Below are 23,924 nucleotides of genomic sequence, written 5' to 3' on the forward strand. Positions count from 1 at the left end.
TCAGCACCAGGTCCCAGGTTCTGAACCCAGCTTGACCACCGAGCTGACTGTGTGTCCCTGGACGAGTCACTGTGGAGGAGAGACTGTTTCATGATGTGACTGCTGTCAGACCCTCGGCTAGATCCGGGCCGGAACACAGATTGCTTCCTGTCAATCCCTCAGAGGCTATTTGCTCGACCCCTTACCTCTGCCCCAGGATGTTGGTTCCTGAAAAGGCCATTGCCCTACCCCGGGCAAGCATGTAAGGCATTTCCGCTTACCTGGGGCAGGTCATGCCCCAGCACCCCTATCCATCCTGCCCTGTTCTATAGCATTCTTTAGCACCTGCCATGCAGTGAGGAGGACATCTACTGCATCTTGCCAACATGTGCCCTGTATGTAAGTTCCCTTAATAAACTCCTAACGCCATGATGGAGTGGTCAGCCTCCTTGGTCCTTGGGCCCTGGGGAAATTTCCCCAATATTGTCATCTGCTGGGAGGCTGCTGTGTGGTTGGATTGCATTCTTTGTCTTATTCTGACACCTGACGGGCATCCCCCAGTGCAGGAAATACATGCAGAGTCTGGGGTCTGTTGCCCGTATCCTCTGAGGCTGGTGGCAAGCCTGGCTGTAGGACGCTGTGGTCAGGTGGGCCTGGGATCAGGCTCCTGGCCACAGGGAGAGAGAAGCAGTCGCCCACCCCATGCAGGCCTGCAGCGAAGGGAGCCTAGGGTCACATCCCTAACAGAGGCAAGTGCCCTCGTCCCCCAAGCCAAAGGACTTGGCGACCTGCTTGTGACTCTGTAACAGAAGGGACAGGGTCCTTCTCCATGTCTGTGCCCCCTGGGCACCCGCATCTATGCAGCGATTTCCAGTCTCTCTGTCATCCCCTCAACACTCTGCTCCTGCATGCTCATGCATTGCTCTTTATAAAGTTTCGAGCCCTGACACCCCCACACCCCTCGGGAGCATCTAGGATCAGCTGCTCTTCTCAGCGGGAAGCACGAGTGGGAACTTGGAAGAGAAGCTTTTGCCCTCGGGTTCTTTCATACTCTTGATCTCTTTGAGCCCCTCCTGGCTTTCCTGTGCCCTCACCGAGTTCGTTTTGCATGTGGTTGTTAAACTTTGATTCGGTGACTCATGCTGAGGCTCAGGCTACCAGTCTTCCTCCCTCATTTGATTGCTTTCTTCCTTTCCTTTTTTTTTTTTTAAACCCAAAGCAAAGCTACCTTTGCAGTTGAATGTGACGCTAGCGTCCAGGAAGTGGAGCTCTGGCATAAAGTGTCCTCTAAGTGCCGCGTGGCCCTGCCCAGCTTGGCTCCGGTGGCTTCAGTGATAGCTCGCTAGCTGGGAGGAGAGGGGCAGTGTGACAGCTACGATCAGCTGGGCAAGCTGAGGGGAGCGCCAGGATCCACTGTAAAAGCTGGAGCGACGGTCCTACTGGTGAGTGCATGTCCCCTGGCCATTAGTCTGTCACAAAAACACTGTGCAGACTTGGGTGAGGGGTGGGAAGAGAGAGACAGAACGTAAGGGGGGGGGGATGCAGGTTGGAGAGTAGTTCTGGGATGAGTGTTATCCTGAGCAATCTGATTTCCCACACCTGACATTACTGTAAGTGCTCAGATTTTTTAAAAAGTAGGTAAGCATTTTTAATTTCCCTTAGGTGAAAGCTTTGCTCATTTTAGCAAAATTATCTTTTATGTCAAGATAGCTTTTGTGGGAGAAAGATTTTTCAGAGGAAGCTCCTCCGTTTAAGTGAAAATGCCTGCTGTGGTCTTTGAAAGTATTTTAATTTTATGAAATCAGAAGGAACAGGACCCTCGGGCACATTTTAAACCTGTTTCCATGCTCTTGAAAACATCTTCTAGACTAGCTATGGATGTGGGGGTGTCTAGATTCCTGGCAGATCAGGAACGTTTGGCACAGCCCCAAACTCTGCCTCTTCTAGAGGACGGCTCTGTGGGCTTCGAGACGTCCTCTGAGGACACTGAAATGACACTGAATCTGACGGCAGTGAAGACGATTTTGACTAATTCTCTGAAACTATTAGAAACCTCAGCCATGCTCCCCAAGATTATAAACTCCTCTCCAAAGCCCAGCGATGCCAGCTCTGGGGTGCCCACATCCGACATGTGCGTAGGTTGGGAGTGGAATATAGTAGAGGGTTGTTTCTTTTTTTAAAACCTTTGCTTCAGAGTTGCCCTGGGCTCTGGATCAGGGCTGTAAATACTCGTGTGTACACCCAAAGTAACCTATCGCAGCACAGAAGACCAGGAGACAAGTTCCAGGAGAAAACAAAAGGCCAGGCCAGTCCACCCATGTTCGTGGCAGCATTATTCACAACAGCCAAAAGGCAGCAGCAGCCCCTGTGTCCATCCACGGTGTACAAACCAAATGTGGTCCATACACATGATGGAATATTATTCCGCCTTAAAATGGAAGGAAATTCTGACACATGCTACAACATGGGTGAACTTGAAGACATTATGTGTGCTGAGTGAAATAAGCCAGTCACAGAAGGACAAATTGGTATGATTCCACTTACATGATGTCCCTAGGGTAGTCAAATTCATATAGAAAGTAGAATGGTGGTTTCCAGGTGATGAGGGAAGGGGGTTGGGGAGTATTGTTTAACTGGTACCCAGTTTCCATTTGGGAAAATGAAAAAGTTCTGGAGAGGGATGGTGGTGATGACCTGCGCTTCACACATCTCGTGGGCTGAAGTCTGTCTGTCTGTGACTTCCCTATAATGTAACTGACAACTCCACTGAGGGGCTCTAGATCTGAGCAGAACCAGAGAACTTCTGCATGGACTCTGTTTCATGGTGGGGTGACCTCTGTCAGTACTATGTGGTAGATTTCTCTGGAGTTGGCAGAGGCGACCTGGGACAGAATTGGGGGCCTGGAGCAAAGTGTTGAACACACTCACCCTGCTCAGAGGCCCCGAGCAGCCCTAGGTAGCAGCCTCTGGCCTGGGAGATGGCAGGAACCACCACCCTTGGGAGCCTAGCCTCTCCCATTTATTAGCTGTGGGATCCTGGATAAGTCAGCAAAACCTCTGTCAGTTTTCTCTCCTACAACGTGAGTAATGAATTAGCCCTTTCTATCTTCCTGGAATGTTGGAATTTCCAAAGACAACACACAGGGAAGCACCTTGTAACTATAAAATACTGTGCACATGTGAGCTACTGGTTCTCCACGTGTCTTACCCTTTCATTTTCTCCCTCTTCAGTTTCTCTTTTATTCTTCTCCTCAGGGGTTCTTCCAGTCAGATGTTACAGACCTTTGGCCTGGGGACCCTCAACCTGGATTGGTTGATTCTAGAAGGAAGAGATCTGATTTGATTCCCATTGTTCCACCAGTGGGGTTTCCCTTTCCTTCCTCCCTCCCTCTTCCTTCCTTCCCTGCTATTTTGTTAGGTCACCTCTAACTTTGGGTTCAACCTGAACCTATCACCACCGTCGCCTGGACTGCTAACCATAGGAAAGTGTTGTGATGCTGGCCATTGTTAAGAGCTTGTGAGGAAACTTTGGAGCTTTTCAAAATGTTATAAATCATCTGTCCTGTTTGTGACTTCCAGTCAAGATTGAGGAAGAAAAGTGAAGTTGTTCACACTTTCAGGTCTTAAAAATAGAAAGGAAAAAGAAGCTGCTGGCCGTGCTGCTGCTCAAAGACCGTCACATCTGAAGGGCAGGGTTGCGACCTGAGGGCAGGGGGAGGCTCCTGAGAACTGCCCCCACCTCAGGTTTCTCCCTTATTTAGAAGAAGTTTTAGAAGGAAATGAAGTTGATTTTAAAGTCTCAAGGCGTCTCAAGTCTCAGAAGCCTCTGAAGTAGGTGAATTTATCAGTTAATTAAGGCCCTCAGAAAAGGAGCTCTGTTGGAATTTAAGGGTTCTGTGGGGAGCTACAGGGGAAGGGTCTCACATGGCCACTCTCACTCCCCAGCCCAGGTGAAAACCCCCATTTTTTTTTTTTTTAATTTTGAAAATGTTCATGTTTCTGTCATACCAGAATGCAAAGTTGCAAAACTAACACGGACTCTCCTTGTAACCATTACTTTGTGACCAAAGAGAAGTCACCTGACCCAGTCATAGTTTGGTTTTTCCACTTCTGCAATAACAAGATGTTGCCTCTGTCCTGAACACAACTCAAAGCAACACATGGTCTTTGGCGTGTACTTGTCTTCAGTCTCTGCCACTTACTAACTGTGTAACATTTACTCTGTACCACTCTGAACCTCAGTTTCTTCACCTGTGAAAAGGGAATACGTTCATCTATCCTGTCTACCTACCAGGGACAAGTTCAAGACCAGAGAAGTCAAGTAAGAGTCTCTTCATGAAAGTGACAAGGAAAGGCTGAAGAATGACAGGAACTTTTATGTTCATGCTGCTTGTTTCTGTCTTTTTTTTCCTTCTCTCTGATTTCAGTTCCCTCCCTCTTCTTTTTCTCCCATGCCTCCTCTCTCTTCCCTTCTCTCTTTTTCTTCCAAACTAAGTGCTACAGTGCCTGCATTGGCAGGGAGGGGTGGAGGCAGGAGAGTGGCTGGGGCTGTGTGGATGGGAGGGCTTCCTAGAGGATGTGACAGTGGCGTTAGGCCTGGTGGAGGAGGGGTAGGTGCTCCAGGCAGAAGAAAGAGCCCAAGTGGAGGCCTGTGGGCCTGAGCGACCAGGGGTCTTTCAGGGACAGTGAACAACTCCTGGTGTGAGGCTGGCCTGCCAGACTGGTTGAGTGTCCTCTTCCTTCGTGGAGATTGGACCAAAGCTAGACCTCAGCCCAGAGACAGGACGGGTTACTGGTCAAGGAGCAGAAGGTGAGGCTGGACTAGAGGTACATGACAAACGAGGTTAGAAAGTGGGCCAAGCCTGATTGTGAAGGGCCTTGACTCTCATACTGAAGAGTTTCGACACTCACTCTGTGCAGGACAGAGGGACACGGAAGAGTAGATATGAAGGCTTTGATCGGTAGGCTAACTTGATAAGAATTGGTGGTGGTGGGCGTGCAGTGAGGAGGCCTTCCCAGGAGCCCCTGGGAGAGATGACACGGCCCTTCTCAGAATGGGAAAAGCCAGCTCTTCCTTGTTGTCTAGTTCTGTGCGGGCCTTTGGGGCCTCTCCCTTCCCCTCAAAGAAGATAAGGCATTTCTTACCTGTGTTTTGAAAACACATTTTTCTAATCAAAAGTATTGTGCATATCATCATGATTTATGGCTTGTTATTTACATTGTTTGGTCTGTTTTCCTGAATAGGTTGAGGTCCCAGCGTAGTGCCTAGGTGGTGATCAATGTTTGTTACATGACTGACTGACTGAGTGAATAAATAGACAAACTGGGGCGGTGGTTCTGTGGGTGTAAAGGACATGATGGTTATGGGAAATGTCCAGAAAGCAGACCTAATGGCCAATTGGATGTAGAAGTGAGGGAAAGAGCAGAGTCAAAGGTGAGTTGGTGATTTCTTCTTTGGGCTTCTGGGGGGATGCCATTCAATGGGATTCAGAACCCAAGAAAAAAATATTTGAGGATGGAAAATAATTTCAGCTTTGGACATTTATTACAGAAAAATGTATTAAATTCCTCGGATATACTAGGCACTATGACAGGGCTGGTAATTCTAAGGCAAATAGGTCAGAATGCAGTTCACAGGTTCTTGAGAAATAACTAAATGACAATTCAACGTGTCATAACAGATGTGAACAAAGTGCCTGGTACACGAGATGACCAAGCCAGCTATTCTGTCTGTGGAGTGAGGGGTGACCGCTTTGAGTGGCATTTGAGCTGAATCTTGAAGTTTGCCAAAGCAAAGAGCATTCCACATAGAGAGGAAGCATATGCAGAAGCACAGTGATGAGAATGTTCTGGAATGCTTGGGGAACAGTTACTTCAGAGAAAGAGCTGGGTGGACCAGTGCTGGGGGTGAGGTGGGTTGGGGTCAGCAGGGCATCATGACAGCTTGGTAGCCTACTCAGGAATTTAGTATCTTTCTTGTAGTCAACACGGGACCAGAGGGTGTTTCTAAGCAGGAAGTTCAGACTTGCTCTAGAAACACAATGTTGGCTACAGATTGGTGCTGAGCCAGATGGGACTGAGAAAGACCTCTTTGGAGGTGGTTGCAATGCACTGGGGATGGGATGAAAAAGGCAGGACTTAGGCTTGTGTGGAGCAGGTGGGCAGTAGGAGATGGGGGTGAAAGGGACCAGACTGAGGGAAGGAAAGACACTGGGCGTCTGTCCTGAGGCCCTGGGTGACATGTTATAGGTCACCTACACGGAACCATCTAGGTGGAAATACTTAACTGGAAAGCTCTGGATTTAAGAAAAAACTTTTTAGTTTTGGAAGCACCTTTCACTCTAAAAAACTATTTAGGACCCCAAAGAGCTTTGGTTTATGTGGCTTATATCTATTGATATGAACCTTATTGGAAACGAAGAAATTAAAAAATACTCATGTTTTTAAATAATAAACTAATTACATTAATGTAAATGACACATCTTTATGAAACATAACTATTTCCCCAAAATAAAAAAATTTGTAAGAAGACTGGCAGTGATTTACATTTTTGCAAATCTCTTTAATATCTGACTTAATAGAAGACAGCTGGAATCTCATATCTGTTTCTGCATTCAAACTATTGCAATGTCACACGATGTGTAGCCTCTGGAATACTTTGTAGTACACTCATGAAAGGATGAGAGTGACAAAAAGCAAACTACACCTCAGCATTATTATGAAAATAGGTTTTACTTTGCAGACTCCATGAAAGGGTCTTGGGTCCCCTCAAGTTACCCTGGACCATACTTTGTGAACCACTTAAGTGGACTCAGGGAATGTCTGGAGAATGAGTGTTCTGTGTTCCCATACCACTGTATTCAAATAGCCCATTTGGCACTAATCTCACAGATTGATAACTGTGTGTGCCTGGTGCGTAGCAAGGGGTCTGAGCTGGAAGTGCAGTTGTGGGCCATCGATAATAGGGGCGGTTAAGAGGGGTGACGAGGAAGAGAAGAGGAACTGGGCAGGACCTTAACATTGAACAAGTGACCAGAGACTAAGGAAAGAGCTAGAAAGATTGAGGAAGAGACTCAGGCCAAGTTGTACAACCTAAGGGAGAAGAGAGTTTCCAGAAGGAGATTGTCCAAAAATTTTTTATTTGAAATAACAAGTTAGGGAGTGGTCCACAGTGTTGAATGCAGTAGAGAGGTTGTATAAGGCGAGGAATGTGAAATTGCTGTTGGATTTGTCAGTTAGGAGGTCACTGGTGACCTTGGGGGCAGTTTCAGTGTTTTAGCAGTCCGTGGGCCCAGGCAGAGAAGGGGGTGACAAGTGGGGGCTGCAGCAGAGGCCTCTCTGTGTAGGAGATTGGCTGAGAGATACCCTTCACCTGCCAGACCGTGTCATGGTTAGTTCTGTTCGGGTTCCAACACTATGGGGAGAGACCCAGCAAGAGAATGAGAAGCCAAGCTAGAAGAGAGACATGAATGCTTCAGGGGATTCCAGGAAGAGACTGAGGACTGAAGGTCAAGGCCCTGTAGTACTGAGAAGAGGATGGAGAGAAAAGATAGATGTACATGAATGTTTGCTGAGCATGAGTTATAACAGGAAAAAATGGAAGACAATTAAATTTCCATCATTTGTTATGTGGTTAAACATCACTCACTCACCCATTCAATAAACATGCACTGAGATTCACCTGTGCTGGGCCCCCTTCTAAAGGCTGGGGACGTGGTGCGTAGCAGAACAGATAAACAGGCATGGAAAGATTTCCAAAACGTATTTTTAACAAGAAAAGCAAGTTGCTGAACAATAATACAGTGTGACATTACTTATGTAAAAATACCTCCCTAAAACAATATTTCTATTAGATATGTAAGTAAATACATAGAAAAAGTGCTGGAAGGATGAAAGCAAATACCTAGCAGGAGAGGCAGGTGGGATTTGTGGTATGTATGAAGAGATATTATAACTTTTTATTCTTTATACTTCTGCATGGTTTCAAATTTTCACAGTAAATATATTTTCATGACTATTTCTGTATTTTAAGTGTTTTTGAAATATGTAGGTCTTTGTCAGTAGAAAAGAGAGAGGGACCAGTCTGTCCAGAGTGTTCTACTGGTTTAACCATCTTCTTTTTGTAAACATCTGGCTGCAGCCCCCCGACCCACACCCCCCCAGAGCTGTAGGCCAGGCAGTCAAGCTATGGTGGAAAGGATCACAATGGATTAGAACCTTCTATTTTAGAGGTTCGGGAAGGTCTGAATTAATTCCTAGGGAAAGCTGGGCCAGTACACAGAGCTGAATTTGGGTTGGAGCATTGCATTTCTGAGGATAGAATTTATAGGGGCATTTTCCCCTGTTTAAGCCCAGGAGCTATATTAGTTTACCAGGGCTGCCATAACAAAATACCACAGACTTGGAGACATAATAATAATAATAATAATAATAATCGTTATTATTATTATTATTGCCTTATAGTTCTGGGGGCTAGAAGTCAGAGAGAAGGGTGTCAACAGGGTTGTTTCTTCTGAGGCCTCTCTCCTTAGCTTGTAGCCCTCTGTCTTCTCTCTGTGTCTTCATCTGGTCTTTCCTCTGCACCCATCTGTGTCCAAATTTCCTCTTCTTATAAGGACACCAGTTATATAGGAACAGAACCCACCTTAATGACCTCATTTTCACTTAATTATGTCTTTAAAGACCCTGTCTCCAAATACAGTCACATTTTGAGGTTCTGGGGGGTAGGGCTTCAAAATATGCAGTTTGGAGGGGGCACACATCAGCCCATAACACATAACAGAGCCTCAGAAACATTTCTTTGGCCCATGTACAAATGTCCCGAGTGCTGGGTGGCCTGCTCAGCTGTCCTTGGTGCCTCTGGCCCGTGAATCCCACGGGGGTGCGTGTGTGGGATGATAGCCTCTGATAGTGCACTAGTAAAAGCAGTGTGATTGCATCTGTGGCTCCCCAACCACACTGAGCAACTGAAAATCCCCGAGGGGACCAGACCTCGATATGATTTCCTGACAGCTAAGGTGGGGAGGGAGCATAGATAATTTGCCTTCAGTAACCTGCCAGCTAGGCTACCCAGAAAACACCTGACGGATGGTTTTTCTCTTCAGCTTATGCCGGTGGGGATCTGCCAGGAGGAAGCCAGGGGCAGGACCCTTGCCAGGGGCCCAGCTGGCACAGCATGGAGCACTCAGCCAAGATGGAGTTTTTCCAGAAGCTAGGCTACGACCGGGACGACGTGGTCAAGGTGCTGGGCAAGCTGGGCGAGGGCGCCCTGGTCAACGACGTGCTGCAGGAGCTGATCCAGACGGGCAGCCGCCCGGGCGCGCACCAGGGCAACGCCGCGCCCCTGCTGGTTCCCAGGGGCTCCTGCGGGACCCCGGACTCCGCCCAGCGCGGGCTGAGGGCTGACCCGCAAGAGGAGTGCGGAGATCCAGCCAGCTCCTTGCGACCCATTGTGATCGACGGCAGCAACGTGGCAATGAGGTAGCTTTCTTCATCCTGTAGCAAAGGGGTGGGAGACCTGTCCCTCTTCTCCGTGGTGTGATGCAAACAGCTTGGGGCCAGGGGATGGGGCTTGAATCCCTGTTCCATCCTTAGTATCTGTGAGGCCAAAAGTGAGTCACTTAACCTCTCTGAACATCGCTTTTCCCATCTGTAATGTTGGTATAAAATCTCAACAGTACTTGACACACAGCAAAGGTTCAACATGTGGTAGCTCTTATCATATGAACCTGAAGAGAAGCCCTTTTCTGAGGAAGGCCGTGGGCCGCTGGGGAGGGGCTGCTTCTTAGCTGGAGTCTGTCCCTAAACAGCTGTGTGCCTCTGAGAAAGCAATAGTAGTTCAAGTTTCCTCTTCTGTCACGCAGGCCAGTAGGCAGCTCTTCTGCTTCCGTCAGGGTTGTGAGAATCAGATGGGAAAATGTATTTGAACTTCATGGGAAGCCCTCCGCTGGGGGTTATTGGTTGGAGGGCAGCTTGTGGTGATATGGTTCCCTAGCTAGGTCTGAAACGTGAGCTTGTACCCCACCTAGGTAACGTCTGTGTATTGGCATCTTCGTGTGTTTCGGTGATGAGAGCATCTTGTCCTGCCTTGTTCTCTTTCATGGTGAGGTTAAGGTCAGCTGTGAGGGAATCTGCAGCCTCCCCCACAGGTCCCGCCAGGTGAGGAGGAGGCTTTGACCAACAAGTACATTATTCTACTACTTGGCTCAGTTACCGCGGAGCCACAGGAAATCTGTCACTCACAGCTGCAAATAGATGTGCTTCCTTTTTCAGATGCTGGGCCCCGTGGGTGAGAATGGAGAAAAGGGGTGTTATCAGCGGCACGGAATGTGCCAATGGTGCATCCTTTGGCTGACAGGCCCTGTGGTTTTCCCTGGGGATTGGGGATCACTTAGCATTTGGCACAGTAGGACCCAAGTTTGGAACGGTTCAAGCCCAGATGGGGCTGCTCCTACGTGTCCTGTTGGGTGTGTACTGGGAGTGTGCAGCCAAGCTTTAGCCAGCCGGGGCTCTTCTCCAGGGCTGAGAAGCTGCTCCGCTGGGGTCTCTATGACACCCTCACACATGCTCCCAGTCAACCTATGAAATCCTGCTTAATTCAAGGTCTCTGGGGGAAGGTAAGGGATTTTTAAGAAGCTGGTAGGTTCTGAGCATCCTACAAAGAAAGTCTGAGGAGTTGTAAGAGGGGGCCTGACCTCTGTCTGATGGGGACAAGGTACTGCTCCCTCTGGGCATCAATAGAAAGAGGACTTGGAAGGTAAGATGATATCGCTTAAATGGATTTTGTGAGCTCTGTGATTCCAGATCAAAGTTACAGAATGGCTATAGGATAAAAAGGCTACTTCAGATGCTGCAGGAAACCTCTACTTTAGGTCCTCTTTGAGGACCAGACAGTTTTTAGGAATTGTTATGATAAGGTGGTGGTGGAGGGTTTTTTTTGATGGAAGTCTCTCTTGTTGCTGCTTGGAATTCAAATTTAAACCACGTTCTCTTTGCCTGAAAAATCACCTCAATTAACCAGAACACATGCACTTGTGTGTGTTCTCGGTGTGTGTACATATGTGTATGGAAAAATAGTTAGGAAAAATAGACAAATTGCACCACTACCACCTGACAGGTGGGACTTGATTTGTTCTAAGGCAAGTCTGGGATAGAGGTGGGGTCTGAGGTGCAGCTCCATCCTCCTATAAGAACACCTACTGTGTCCTCCAAGCAGCGTTTCAACAGCACCGTGCTCCTCAGGCGCAGGTGAGTCCTCAGTCGTGAAGGATGGAGCCAAGAGTGGGGCTCACCCGTCAGAGGAAATGGATGGCTGAAACCCAACATGGTGTCTAGTTATTATCGGTTGATCTCAAAACTCAGTTAACCTCAGAAACATGGTTTCTGAAAACTCTCCTTTGCTGAGGTTTGGTAGTATCGCAGACTTGGCCATTCTCTGTGTTTGAAGATGATACCGCTTCATGGTCCTGAAGGAGCGGGGAGGAGAGGAACAGATGGATGGGGACACATGTCCTTGCTGTCTTGAGCTGATGGGAAGTGTGTTTTCTGTTGGCAGCAGCATCCTGGTGGGTGCCTGTTGTTGACTTGCCACCTGCGGCTCTGTGCCCCTGGAGCCTCGGGCAGCTTTTGCCTTTGCTCCCAGAGAACAACAGCCTGACTTTTCAGTGAGTTTGTTTTCTCATTGTCTTTGGGAAGCTGTGTTGCAGTCGTTTCTTAAAGACCGAAAGCTGCAGTAGTTTCCTGTTGTGTTAACAACTGACCACAGACACGATGACTTGAAACAACACATACTCGTAGTTAACGTCTTACATAGTTCTGGCGGTCAGAAGTCCAGCATGTGTGTCCTCGGGCTAAAATGAAGATCTGTGTTCTCTCTGGAAGCTGATGGCAATAGTATGTTTTCATGCCTTTTCCAGCTTCTAGAGACGCTGCCTGCATTCCTTGGCTCGTGGCCCTTTTTATCTTCAAAGTCAGCAATGGCCTGAAATGATGTACAAAGTGTGGAAATGTGTGCACATATATGTATTTCTCCAGGAAAAGATCCACAGCTTTCAATAACTACTTCAAGGGTCTGTGATTCCCCAAATGTAAAGAACCACTGATGTAGAATGAGAAATTATAGACAATGTCATGTTATATGGGAGGGACTTAGGCATGCGTCCTCCCCTGGCACAGAGAATGTTAGAGAGGGGCATCTGACCCTCTCGGTTAAGAAAGCAGGAAGCACAGGAAAAAACTAGATGGGCTAGGCCAAGGTCAACACTGGCTCCATCAGACCCTGGCCTCCTTCCTTGTGCTCCAACCATGTTACCCTATGTAGAATTTTCCATGGGTCTCTCTCCCCAGTGCTTCAGAATGTGTAGCCCAGGGCTGTGAGTAGTGGCTGAGCCCAATAGGCTGGAGTGTCTGCTCTCTGGAGCTTGGCAGTGTGGGTCACTGGCCGAGTGCTTTTGACAAGAAGTGGGAATGTATTTGTTCGGAGCACACAAGGTTTGGCCTGTTTTATGAAACACATTTTGTTCTCAAGTCATTTAAATAGAACCATACCACCAAACTGAAAAACCTTTCATCTCCTCATTGTGAAAACAAAAGGAGTCCATTTGGCTCCTATAAGCAGGATTGATGGCTTCATTTATCATTTCACAAGTGGTGGGTGTCATGCGGGGTCTCCGCTCCTGCTCCCCACATAAGAATGCAGGATATGGTGAGGCCAAAAAGGAACACTCACGGAGCCATAGATAGGGGAGTCATACCACTATATTCTCGCTGGCGGCTGAGTTGGAGACACAGGAAGCAGGAGCCACACTATCCGCAACCTGCCGTCCACTTCTCTCTGCCAACCAACCCCACTTGCTAGCTGCAATCCACCGTGGTAACTGCAATCCGCACTTGCTAGCTCAGCGACCATCTTCTTGCTAGCCCCCCATTTGCTGCTAGCGTACCCATGGCAGTTACATTAGTGGCCAATGGCTCACTGGTTATAGCTGATGGCCAACTAGCCACAGCTGATGACCATCCAATCACAGTTGATGGCCATTTACTACCCTAGTGAGCACCTTTCCACGTGAGGCTGAGAGCCTGGAAACTGCTCTCCTGGCTCTGTCCCCACAGCAGGTCAACTTCAATGAGAATTCTAAGTTGCAATGTGGGGAGTGCACAAGACGGGGACTTAGGAAGCCAGACCTTATGCTTGCCCCATAGTTTTGATTAATCTCTTGTTGTATTTCATGTAGGAAGCCAAGGAGGTCAGACGCAGGGGATGGAACATGGGGCTTACAGCTCAGAGATCTGAGTTCTTAGCTTCAGCCTGGGGCTGCCCAGTGAAACTCCCTGTAACGATGAAAAGTCCTATACCTACACTGTCCATTACGATGCCACTTGCGGGATGCAGCCACCAAGCACTTGAAATGTGCAACCGAGGGACTGAGCTTTAAATTTTATCTCTTTTGAATTAATCTGAATTCGAGTGCAAATAGATACCTGTGGTGAGTAGCTACTTATTGGATTGTACAGCTCTAGCTTTTCAGGTTACCAGCTATGTGACCTTGGCGTGAATCACGACTTTTTTTGAGCTCCGTTTATATGATTAAGAGGTTGGACTAAGTAATAATACTCTTAAATGGTTTTTCTTTTTCTTTTCTTTTTTTTTTTTTTTTTTTGAGACTTAAGTTTTCTTACTTTTTTTTTTTTTTTTAAAGATTTTATTGGGGAAGGGGAACAGGACTTTATTGGGGAACGGTGTGTACTTCCAGGACTTTTTTCCAAGCCAAGTTGTTGTCCTTTCAATTTTAGTTGTGGAGGGTGCCTTTCAGCTTCAAGCTGTTGTCCTTTCAGTCTTAGTTGTGGAGGGTGCAGTTCAGCTCCAGGTCCAGTTGCTGTTGCTAGTTGCATGGGATGCAGCCCACCATCCCTTGCGGGAGTCGAACTGGCAACCTTTGTGGTTGAGAGGACACGCTCCAACCAACTGAGCCATCTGGGAGCTCTGGTTTTTCATTTCTAACATTCTAGGATTCAGGATGATTATTTTATGCGTGGCTTAAAAGAAATGAATGCATTTTTTTCTTATAAAGGAATTTCTCATCTTCCACAGAGGTTCAGAGAGAGTCAGTAACTTGACCAAGGCCACAGAGCACAAAGTGCCAGGCTCTGGATTCAGTGCTCTTTCCAAAGCCCTGCATTTCCTCCAGCACTGTGTGCCCCTGGCTTTCTCCCATCCAGCCTTGGAAAGGGTCTCAGGGTGGGAGACCCGGACCCCATCGGCTTTTATCCTGGGGCCAGAGCCTACCCATAGTGAGACCCAGCCTTGCTGCAGACAGAATGTGCTAGATCCCCACTCCCTCACCAGGGACCCAGGTGCCCTCTGCAGGGCTGCTGCCCAGGATGCCTCTGCTGCTGCTGCCAACATGCTGGGAACCCTCGGTGTCACAGGTGCATTGCACGGTGGTCCTGATTGACTAGCAGCACAGAAACTGATGTCCAAGTACAATCCCCACACCTTCAAGGGCCGTGTGTGTGTGTGTGTGTGTGTGTGTTTGTGTGTGAGTGTGCGTGCGTGTGCGTGTGTGTGTCTACAAGAAAGAGGGAGATGTGAGCTGAATACCTGAATCGCTATTCATCTGGCCTTTAGAAAAATGTCCAGCAGGTTTTTTTAAGAAAGAAACCTGGCTTTCATGGAAAGCAGATCAGCAGCTGCCTCATGGTGATTGGGAAGCACACTGATTCTCACAGGCCAGCCCTTGCTAGCATTGCCTTGCCTGGGGCAGGCAAGCTCACAAGTGTTGCACAGTCTGTAGGCAAATCTAGGAGCGGCTGATAGGAGGACTTCGGCTTGGGGGAAATCCACCTGATAATTTCACATCCTCTTACTGCCTCAGGCAAGGGTTTCATTTGAATGTGTCCTCTTTTTGGGGTACAGGGTAGTTGTTGTTTATGTTTTTAAACTCTTAGAGACCTCAGTAGAATCTGGCTTCTTCTGGAGGAGGGAATCTTCAGGCCCTCAGTGAGAGTTTTTCATCAGAACTCCTCTCAGTGGGTTCCAGGCGGCGGGGTGCTCCTGGGCTGGGGTCACCTTCTAAGCCTCTGCTCTTCCTCTGACTGACGCCGGCCTTGGGCTCCTACCTAAGGCTGCACCCATCTCTTCTTTTGTAAGATGAGTGCCCCTAGAGCAGCCCCCGTTCACCCTCTCTCTTCCCCCTGACCTGAGCTGGGGAGAGATCTCCTGGTGAGAAGGGCTATAAACTCCAGGTTCTGAGTGTTTGCACCTTAACCCCAAATAAACAGTCCAACAGTGGTGTCTCTTTTCGTCTCATACCCAGGAAGGCCTGTTCTGTGAACCACTAACTTCTGCAGAGACTTCTTGGGCAATAGGTGAGGATACAGCAGTGTCCCAATTAGATTGTCTAGTTACTGTAAATGGCTCCTCTCAGTGAGGCTGCCCCAAGCACAACGGTCAAGTAGGCAAAATTTGCCTTGGGCACCAACCCACTTCCCCTTACCACCCTCCCTTTATTTAAAACCTACCACTCCAGCTTCCTTTTCCCAGGGCCTGGCTCTCAGCAAGCTGCCTAATGAACTGGTTCACAGTGACTGGTAATAAGGTCCCTCCCCAGTGCAAGCATTTTAGCAGGAGGTAACTTTGTCTCCAGAGGAGCTGCTGTCTGGATCCCAGGGGCAGAGACTGGGGAGGCACAAGGATAAAAGGAATAAATGGAGCCGGGGAAGGAAGAGTTTGCAGCCCAACAAATTAGGTTCTGAGATCGGCCGCCACATCAGCAAGCTGGGCACATTGCTTTAGTTTCCTCAAGGGTAAAATGGGACAAAGGTCACTTCCTCAAGGGCTTGTTGTAATGAATAAATGACATACACATGCAAAGTGGCCTGGTACACGGGGCTCTCTACAGATATTAACAATGGGCTCCAAGGAGCAGGGGTGAGGTCTGCAGTTCGCTGCTCTCTGAGCACTTCGCACAGACTCTTAGTGAAGCACATGTTCATAGATTGGTTTTGAATGAATGGAGGAAGTACAGATGAAGGGGTGCCTCATGTATTTCCCTCTGTACGCAGGAGGGGGCTCCCGGGGTGACTGCTAGCTTTATTGCCTGACGGGGCTGGGGGTGTGTGTGTCCTGGCTCCTAGAGACAGACTCCCATGTGGTGAGGAGCTGGCTCCAGCGTGTGGCATCTTTCTGGCGATTACCCAAGGCTCTCTGTGGCCGGAGGCTCATGAGGAGAGGTTGGGGTGGGGTGTGTGGGAGCTCAGTCCTGCAAAATAACAGACCGGAATGGAAAGCTGCCATTCCAGAGAGACCAGCTTAGGGTTTCTAGGGTCGGCTCAGACTTGCCTGTGCCTAGAATGGAAGCTGGAAGGGAGAGAGGAAGCTTCTTAGGGTGCGAGGACCGATGTGTTAGGACCAGATGTTCACTTGCTTCCCCTGGTTTTCGTGGTACTTCTGTGCCTTTTGGAGACTCTTGGCTGATGGTCTGCCATTTTGGAGTCTTGTGACAGCGAGGCCATAGGGCCGGTTCTTGTTTCATGCAGCGGATGGTGGCTCCATTCCTCAGCTCTCTGTTCCTGAATTGCAGAACTCCAGCACCTCTGTCCCCTCCTCTCCATGCGCCCCCAGCCAGCGCCCATTCAGGCTGTCCTGACCAGAGTCACCAGAACCCATGCCCTGCAAACCTTTGCCCCCTCCCAGGGATTGGGTTCCATGTCGCTCTCCGCACCCCAACCACACACCCATCAAAGGTGTTGGGGATAGAAAGTTAGCTTTTGAACAGTTCAAAACAGATGTGTACTCAGAGAAAAGAGAACTATCAAGACATAATTTCTAAAAGAATTGTGGTAGTGATATGTTTACTTGAGAACTGAGTGAGTATAGACCACCACAGCCAGGAGATGAGTGTGTTTGGGGTGGGGTCGGGGTGGTGGTGTCACCAATCGTTCACAGAAAATACACCTTACTTTCCATGATAAATACAATCTCTTTACCACATTTTAGGTTGTGGGAAGGGGCAAACTTTAAACTTGCCAATCTGTGATACCTCAGTGTCTTCTGGCTTCTGGATGACTCAGGCTATGTCTTTCCTCTCCCTCCCCCTGCTGCTCTGAGCTCTGCTGCAGAGTGGCTGGGTTGGCCTGGCTTCCAGAATGGTCAGCAACGTAGAGGGGTCATTGATCCCAGTTGGCCTTTTGGCTTAAAGTGCCGTCCCCCTCATGAGGCCTATTTGTCTATCCCCAGGCCTCAGACAATCCATCATGTGTGGGGACATGCAAGGGACCCCAGGGGTGTTGCTTCCTGCTCACCTATTAGTCACCTTCCTCTAAAGCAGTCTTGTAGCACTGTGGGAAGCTGCACCCCACAGAAACCAGGATTTCTGAGAGGCTTGCAAGCTGCTCAGGCTGTGCTCAGAGGTAGGCCTTCAGCCTCCTGTTCACACCCATCTTTCCCTCCCCTTAGGGCTCAGCCAGGTGAAGCAGGTGGGGGACTCAGGGGTAAGGTCCCTGTGAATGACGCCTCCTTATTTTCCCTCTGTCTCCTTTCTTTTGTCAGCTTCTGCTGAGGAGAAAGGGGCCAGCTTTTCACTTCCTCTTCCTTTTTTTTTCTTTTTTACCACAGACAGCCCCATTGATATTTTCTCCTTATTGTTTGCATAAGCCTCGCAGCTCAGCCTCAATGGCCAAAGGACTATTTTCTGTAAACTGGAAGACATGACAGACCTAGACTTCAAGGGCTGATTCCTGATACAATATTATTGGCTCTGAAAAAATTTAGAGTTCTCCTGTATCTCCACAAAGCCTGACTTCCAATACTATTGATGAGTGTTTCCAAGACTCCCTTTTTCTCTGTACAAACCTGGGCCTATCCCAATCCCCTCTGAGAAAATAGCAGCAGAGGCCACACACAAGAGGAAACACAGTAATGGAAATCTGAAGCACCATCTTCGTCTGGACAGTCTGGACGAGGGCCACCGCTGCAGACCAGGCCCCTCAGGGCAGGGTGTGAATGGCCCTCTAAGAACCTAGCCCTGCCTCTCCCACCTCACCCCACACAACAATCCCCTTTGCTCACTCCACATGCTGCAGCCACTCTGTTCTCACTCTGGTCCTCAAACATGCCAAGCCCTTGCATGAGACCAGGGGTGTTGCCAGGCCAGCCCAGTCCATGCATCAGGGTCTTTCCAGCCACCTCTTCCATTTGCCTGGGCTGCTCCTCCTCCAGCTGCTCATAAGACCAGTTTCTTCTCAGTGATTCATTCATTCAACACGATTTTGTGGAGCCCTTACCAACTGTCAGGCCCTGTGCTCAGCACTGGGAATTCAATGGGGACCAAAAGGAACTTAAGATTTAGAGAAGGGGACACCCAATTCATCCTACAGTGAGGGCGAATGCTCCACTGGGAGCAGTGAGAACTCATAAGAGAGAATCTGCCTGGGTGTAGAGGGCAGGGGGTGCTTTCCTGAGGAAATGGAGATGAAGCTGAGATCTGAAGGGGGAGGGGGAGTGGACTGGCCGACAGGAGAGGGGTAGCTGGGGCAGAGGTTCTGTGGTGGGAGTAGAGGAAGGTGTGTGGCTGGGATAAGGGCTGGAGGAGGTGCAGGCGGCTGGGCTGGAAGCAGCGAGCAGACAGTGATCTCACGTGGGGGCCAGGCTGTGTCCCACCCATGGCTAAGTCCAGCTGATTCTGCCTTCTCGGTACCTCAGATCTCACCACTTGTCTCCCTGTCCAGCAGAACACCACTGACCGCCGCTGACTATGTCTGAGGGACGTTTTCAGGCTTCGTTGGTCCCTTGAAGCACCATTTGGCGGTCTCCTTCTTGTGGCTTCCATGACGCAGCCCTCTTCTGGTTGACGTCCTTCTTTTCTGATAGATCCTTTCTATCTCTTTTGTAAGATTGTCCTCCTCTACCTGTAACCAGCTGCTAAGTTCCAGAGTTCCTCCAGGTCTGCCCTAGGCCTCTCACCCTCTCTCCAGGCGATCAGGCAATTCTCTCCATAGGGGGCTTCGACTTTTGTTTAAACATAGGTGATGCACATGTTTTATCATGCAGACCTCTCTTCTGAACCCTAGCTGTTTCCTTAACATTTCTCTTGGAGGTCACAGAGCCTCCTCCAACTCAGTATGTGTCCACGCCCAAACGCATGATCTTTCCTCTCAGCCCCGTTCTCCTCCAGAATTCCCCGTTTCCGCGAACAGCCCACCATCCAGTTATACAAACCAGAGATCTGGAAGCTTCCTCAGTGCCGTCTTGTCTTTCACCCCTATATCCAATCACCATGTTCTAGAGATTGTGCCTTCTAAATATCTCTCAAGTTCATCTACTCCACTCCCTTAGGCATCAACACCCGCTTGGCCTAAGTTACCATCCATTTCTGCCTCGATGACGACAACAGCTTCGTTACTGGTACCTCAACCCTCTCGGGCTCCCGTCTAACTTACTATCCTTTGTGCTGCTAGATTGAGCTTTCTGAAACATACATAGGACCACATTACATATACCCCCTATCTTAAAACCCTTCTCTGTTTTCTCATTCCTCTCAGGAGCAAGAAAAATCTTCAATAAGGCTTGCAAGGCCCTGCCCTGCCTGGTCTTGAGTCTCCTCTCACACAACTGTCTCCTTCTGCCTCTGCTGATATCTTTGGTGGAATTTGTGGGGCACATTGGCTTCTTGCTTGGACTTGGGAAGCCCAATAACACAGTCACAACCCTCTCTTAGGGTGAGAGTATTATGCAGATGGCTGCTCATGTCCATTTTATGTTGATCCTTATTAGCTTCACTTAATAAGAAGATCTGGTCTATTAATCCTTGGAATGCATTCGCCCTGGAGCCTGAGACCTCCACAAACTATCACATGCTATGTGGTTCCAGTTAAGGGACCTATTTTGTGCAAAGAATGAACTATTTTTAAAATGTAGATGTGTCTGATTCCCTTTTGATTATGAGACTGGGATCCAGGATATTCCCAGGGGAAATCACTCTTTTTGTGTCTCTACAGATTCTTTGTTTTCCCATTGCAGCCATGGAAATAAAGAAGCCTTCTCTTGCCGGGGAATCCAGCTGGCTGTGGACTGGTTCAGGGACAGAGGACACACCTATATCAAGGTTTTTGTCCCATCCTGGAGGAAAGACCCACCAAGAGCCGATACCCCTATTAGAGGTATGTCAGAGCAGATACACCCTTCCTTAGTAGCATGCCTAACAATTACGTACACTCAGTTATCTCCTTAGCTATTTGGTTGATGACGTCTGTCTTCCTCACTGGACTATAAGCTCCATGAAGGCACTGACTATGAAGGTTCACTGCCATCGTTCTGACACCTGGCATAACGCCTGGCATAGAGAAGGTGCTCAATGAATAGCTGTTGAATAGGTGAAAGAACGAATTACTACATCTTTGAGTGTAAATGATCACTTTCAAAAATAATGGTGTCTTACAACTTTTAACACTCTGCAGAAAGATTGGATCTGCACCCTACCCCCCATAGAATACAGGATCTGAAGGAGACATTTATTCAGTCTGGTGATATTTATTTACTGAACAAGTAGTCCAGTCGCTTCATTAAAAAAAGAAAGAAAGAAAAAGGAAACTGAGACCCAGGGAATTCTTTCAGCTAGGAATATTTTAAGCTACAAATAATGGAACAGGTGGTTTAAATAAACAGAGATTTGTGTTTCTTTTTTTTTTAATTTTGACATATTTTATTCAAATACCGGTCTGATCACACATGGTCCAAGAACATTTGAATAATAAACCCAAAAGAAACAGATGTGAACGATTGGCCAATGATGTCACACTTGCCTATGATCTCGCTGACATAAAACCACATCCACACCTCAGTGGTCGCTAAACCATTCAGCAGAGCTTCCTTAACTGTGAGCTGTTTGAAGCTACCAGTTTGAGCACTATTGACTATTTTTATCAAGCTCTGAATGTCTGTAGGGATCTCAGCAGGGGTTGGAGGAACCAGCACAACCTTGGCATAGTGTCAAAATGTGGCCAATCGAGGCTTCGAGTAAGTCACAGCCGTGTTTAGCAGTGCCGGGGCCTTCTCTGCGAGATTATGGACAAACTGGGCCGTGGTTCTAGGATGGAAATTCTGTGGCCTCGAACGGCTGGCTGAATCTTGTTTGTTTCTTGTTTGGGTTTTTTTTTTATAACAAGAAGACAGATGCCAAGCCATATTGACATTGTTTCAGGGAGGTCAGTGATGGTAGGATTGCTCTCTTGGTGATTCTGGTAGGTTCCTTTGATTTTATTTTTCAGCCTTTTTGCCAAAACTTTTTGTTTTTGTTTTTAATTCTGTCAATGGTTATCAATTGCTTCTACTTCTCTTTCTGATTTTCTCTTTATTTTTTAAATGAAATGCTATTCTTTTCTTATGGATGCGGTATCTTCTTGACTATTCTTATACTAATACAGACTTTTAAAATGTTCTCTTAAATTTCACAAATCATATATATGTATTTTCTGGGGTCAGTTTTCTTTGTTCATCTCTCCTTCTCTCTCTTGTTGTGCTGTTAGTTCTTCACAAAAGTCTCGTGACCCTTTGTTTGTCAGTTTTTACTTATTAATAAAGAACCAGATTGGTTAAATACAAAATCTATCCAACTGCCATGGATTTGCTGTCCTCGTATGTTGATCTTTCTCTGAATGGTAGGGCTGACCACTGGTGCTGATTGGCAGGTGTCATTGTAGTGTACCGTGCACGGAGCAGGCAGGCAGCTGGGCACGTCTGCCCACCACACACTCCAGTGCCGTGGTGATGATGGTTTTACTCTAGGAGGTCAACGGCCACCTGGGAGCCTCCTCATTCTAGTTTTACCTTCACTTTCCTTAGAGCGATAGGCATAGAAAAGGGTAGATGCAGCTGCCCCAGGAGTAGCCCTTCAGTTAGCCATCCCGTCTTCTGCCCACTTCCCTCCACGTGCCTGGAGCTCGAGGACTTTTCTGAGAAAATGGCTCCAACTCCACGTCTGCACACATTCTGGTCTGTGGCTTCCTCTGCACTGTAGGAGTTACATGATCCTACCTGCTTTCTGCCTTCCTGAAATTTGTCAAAATCTTGGATTTGCTGCTGTCCCCAAGCCCATTTTTAATGTGATTAGGGATCCCCTTCCCTTTTTGTACATTTTTAGTGCCATTTTAATGAATTATAAGAAGGAGTGGGGATAAATACTTGTGTTTAGTTCCTCATCATGCACCGGTTACCCCAAATTATTCCGTATGGTCTGAACATGGAGAATGGTGGCTTTCAACAGCTGTGTAATATTTAAATCTAATATGGGTAAAGAGTAGGGAAATCATTTTGGGGTAGGGAAAGAATTTTTAAACAAGTCACAACAAATACAAATCTATGGGAGAAAGATTCATAAATTTGAGTACATTAAAATAAAATCTTCTGTTCATTAGAGGATACCACAAAAACAAAAACAAGAACTGAAAAGAGAAGCCTTAAACCAGGAGAGGCTATAGGTATAACGCATATTCCTGATGAAGGATTACTGTCCAGAATCTATAGAGAACTTCTCCAAATTAATTAGACAAGGACAAATGACCAATAGAAAGATGAACTAATCAGCACGATAGATCTTTCACAGAAGAGAACACATAAATGGCCAATAAACATATGAGAAGATGCTCAGTCTCATTAGTAACCAGAGAAATGCAAAATAAAACTGCAAGAGGCCACCTTACACCTGCCAGGTTGGCAAAAATTAAAAATACCCTGAAAATGCCAAGTGTTGGCAATGTTGTCTTAATTGTCTTAAGTGGTTATACTTGTTACAATCACTTTGGAAAACAACTTGGCCTTATCTTGTAAAGTGCCTTTCCTTACGACCCAGTCATAGCACCCCGAGAGATACACCCTAGAGGAACACTTAAGCTTCTGCTCCCGGGGACTTACATGTAGAACCGAAAGCAGTGAGCCTATCAACGTGGCCACGCCTCCCCAACACAAGGTGACGTGAAGAAAGCAAGTTGCACACGTATATGGACAGTGTGAGTCCATTTGTGTAAGGTCTAGAAGTTCATAATCACATTGAAAATAGTCCTCGGGAGGGGGTTACATACATATCCATTTGAAAAAAATGAAAGCAAAGCAATTATTAACACAAAGTTCTCAGGATTGGGTTATCTTCAGGGGAATGAAGAGACGTGCAAACCGGGCGGGACAGAGGGGGCTTCATGGGCCGTGTTTCCTTTTGCAGCGGGAATGCCACATGTGTGGCATTTTAAAAATGATTTTTTGTACTATGTATGCATTATACACTTGTTTTAAAGTCTGGAAACTATGTCACACAGAAAGGGACTTAAACTTGAGGGAAGAAGCCAGTTGTGAAGCATATGCCAATATAATACTCTTCCAAGTTTGGAGCAAGTGTTTTGTGTAGAAGGGATTTGTTTTGCGTGTCTCCAAAGGCAAAATTAAGGTCAAAGAGTAGACCTTCCAGGGAATTTAGCTCCAATTGAGTCTTTGTGACATTTGTGGCCACCTGATACACATTCGCTTCCTCACCTGGGCTTAGCTAGTCTACTTGCAGACACTGTGAGGCCAGTCGTTGGATTTATTGTGTTTGTTTTATAAATGCAAACACTGACATTTTAAGATGGGTGAAGTACCCAAGAGTTGGAGCTAAGACCAGAATCCAGGCTGTCGATTCTTAATCCTGGACTCTTCCCTTGACATTCTTGTGTCCCCCAGAGCTGATAGTTATGAGATGCTCCATCCTGGAGGTGTCCCAAGAAGATTTTTTATTGTGGGGAAGATGGACAGAGGCTCCCAGCCAAGGGCTTATGCAGGCACCTTTCAGGTAGATACAAGGCTCCTAGTAATTCTGAAGGCGTTGCCTGGATTCCAGTTAAAATACGGATGTCTTTCCCCAGTAAAAGGCCTCTTGTGTCTAAAGTGACTCCTCCTTGTTGGCTGCCGTCCTAGGGACTCC

The 23,924-nt window shown here is 47.5% G+C and overlaps 1 protein-coding gene and 1 pseudogene across 2 annotated transcripts in view; one reads left to right on the forward strand and one right to left on the reverse strand.

Annotated features, from left to right (window-relative positions):
• The first annotated feature begins 1,226 nt into the window (after positions 1 to 1,226).
• Positions 1,227 to 23,924, forward strand: part of ZC3H12D (zinc finger CCCH-type containing 12D) — a 30,160-nt gene continuing 7,462 nt past the window's right edge. The window contains exons 1-3 of one of the 2 annotated variants that reach the window (XM_019746948.3): positions 1,227 to 1,421; positions 9,084 to 9,459; positions 19,997 to 20,136. In XM_019746948.3, coding sequence (XP_019602507.2) covers positions 9,155 to 9,459; positions 19,997 to 20,136 — 445 coding nt within the window. In that variant the 5' untranslated portion in view covers positions 1,227 to 1,421; positions 9,084 to 9,154. Of the gene's footprint in view, positions 1,422 to 4,163; positions 4,301 to 9,083; positions 9,460 to 19,996; positions 20,137 to 23,924 lie in introns of those variants that run through there. The other variant, XM_074333697.2, reaches the window with a different exon arrangement.
• Positions 20,562 to 21,289, reverse strand: LOC109455388 (ATP synthase F(0) complex subunit g, mitochondrial pseudogene; annotated as a pseudogene).

Source organism: Rhinolophus sinicus, chromosome 2 (assembly GCF_057876585.1).
Source record: "Rhinolophus sinicus isolate RSI-liver-muscle chromosome 2, RSI-T2T, whole genome shotgun sequence".
NCBI classification, from domain to species: domain Eukaryota; kingdom Metazoa; phylum Chordata; class Mammalia; order Chiroptera; family Rhinolophidae; genus Rhinolophus; species Rhinolophus sinicus.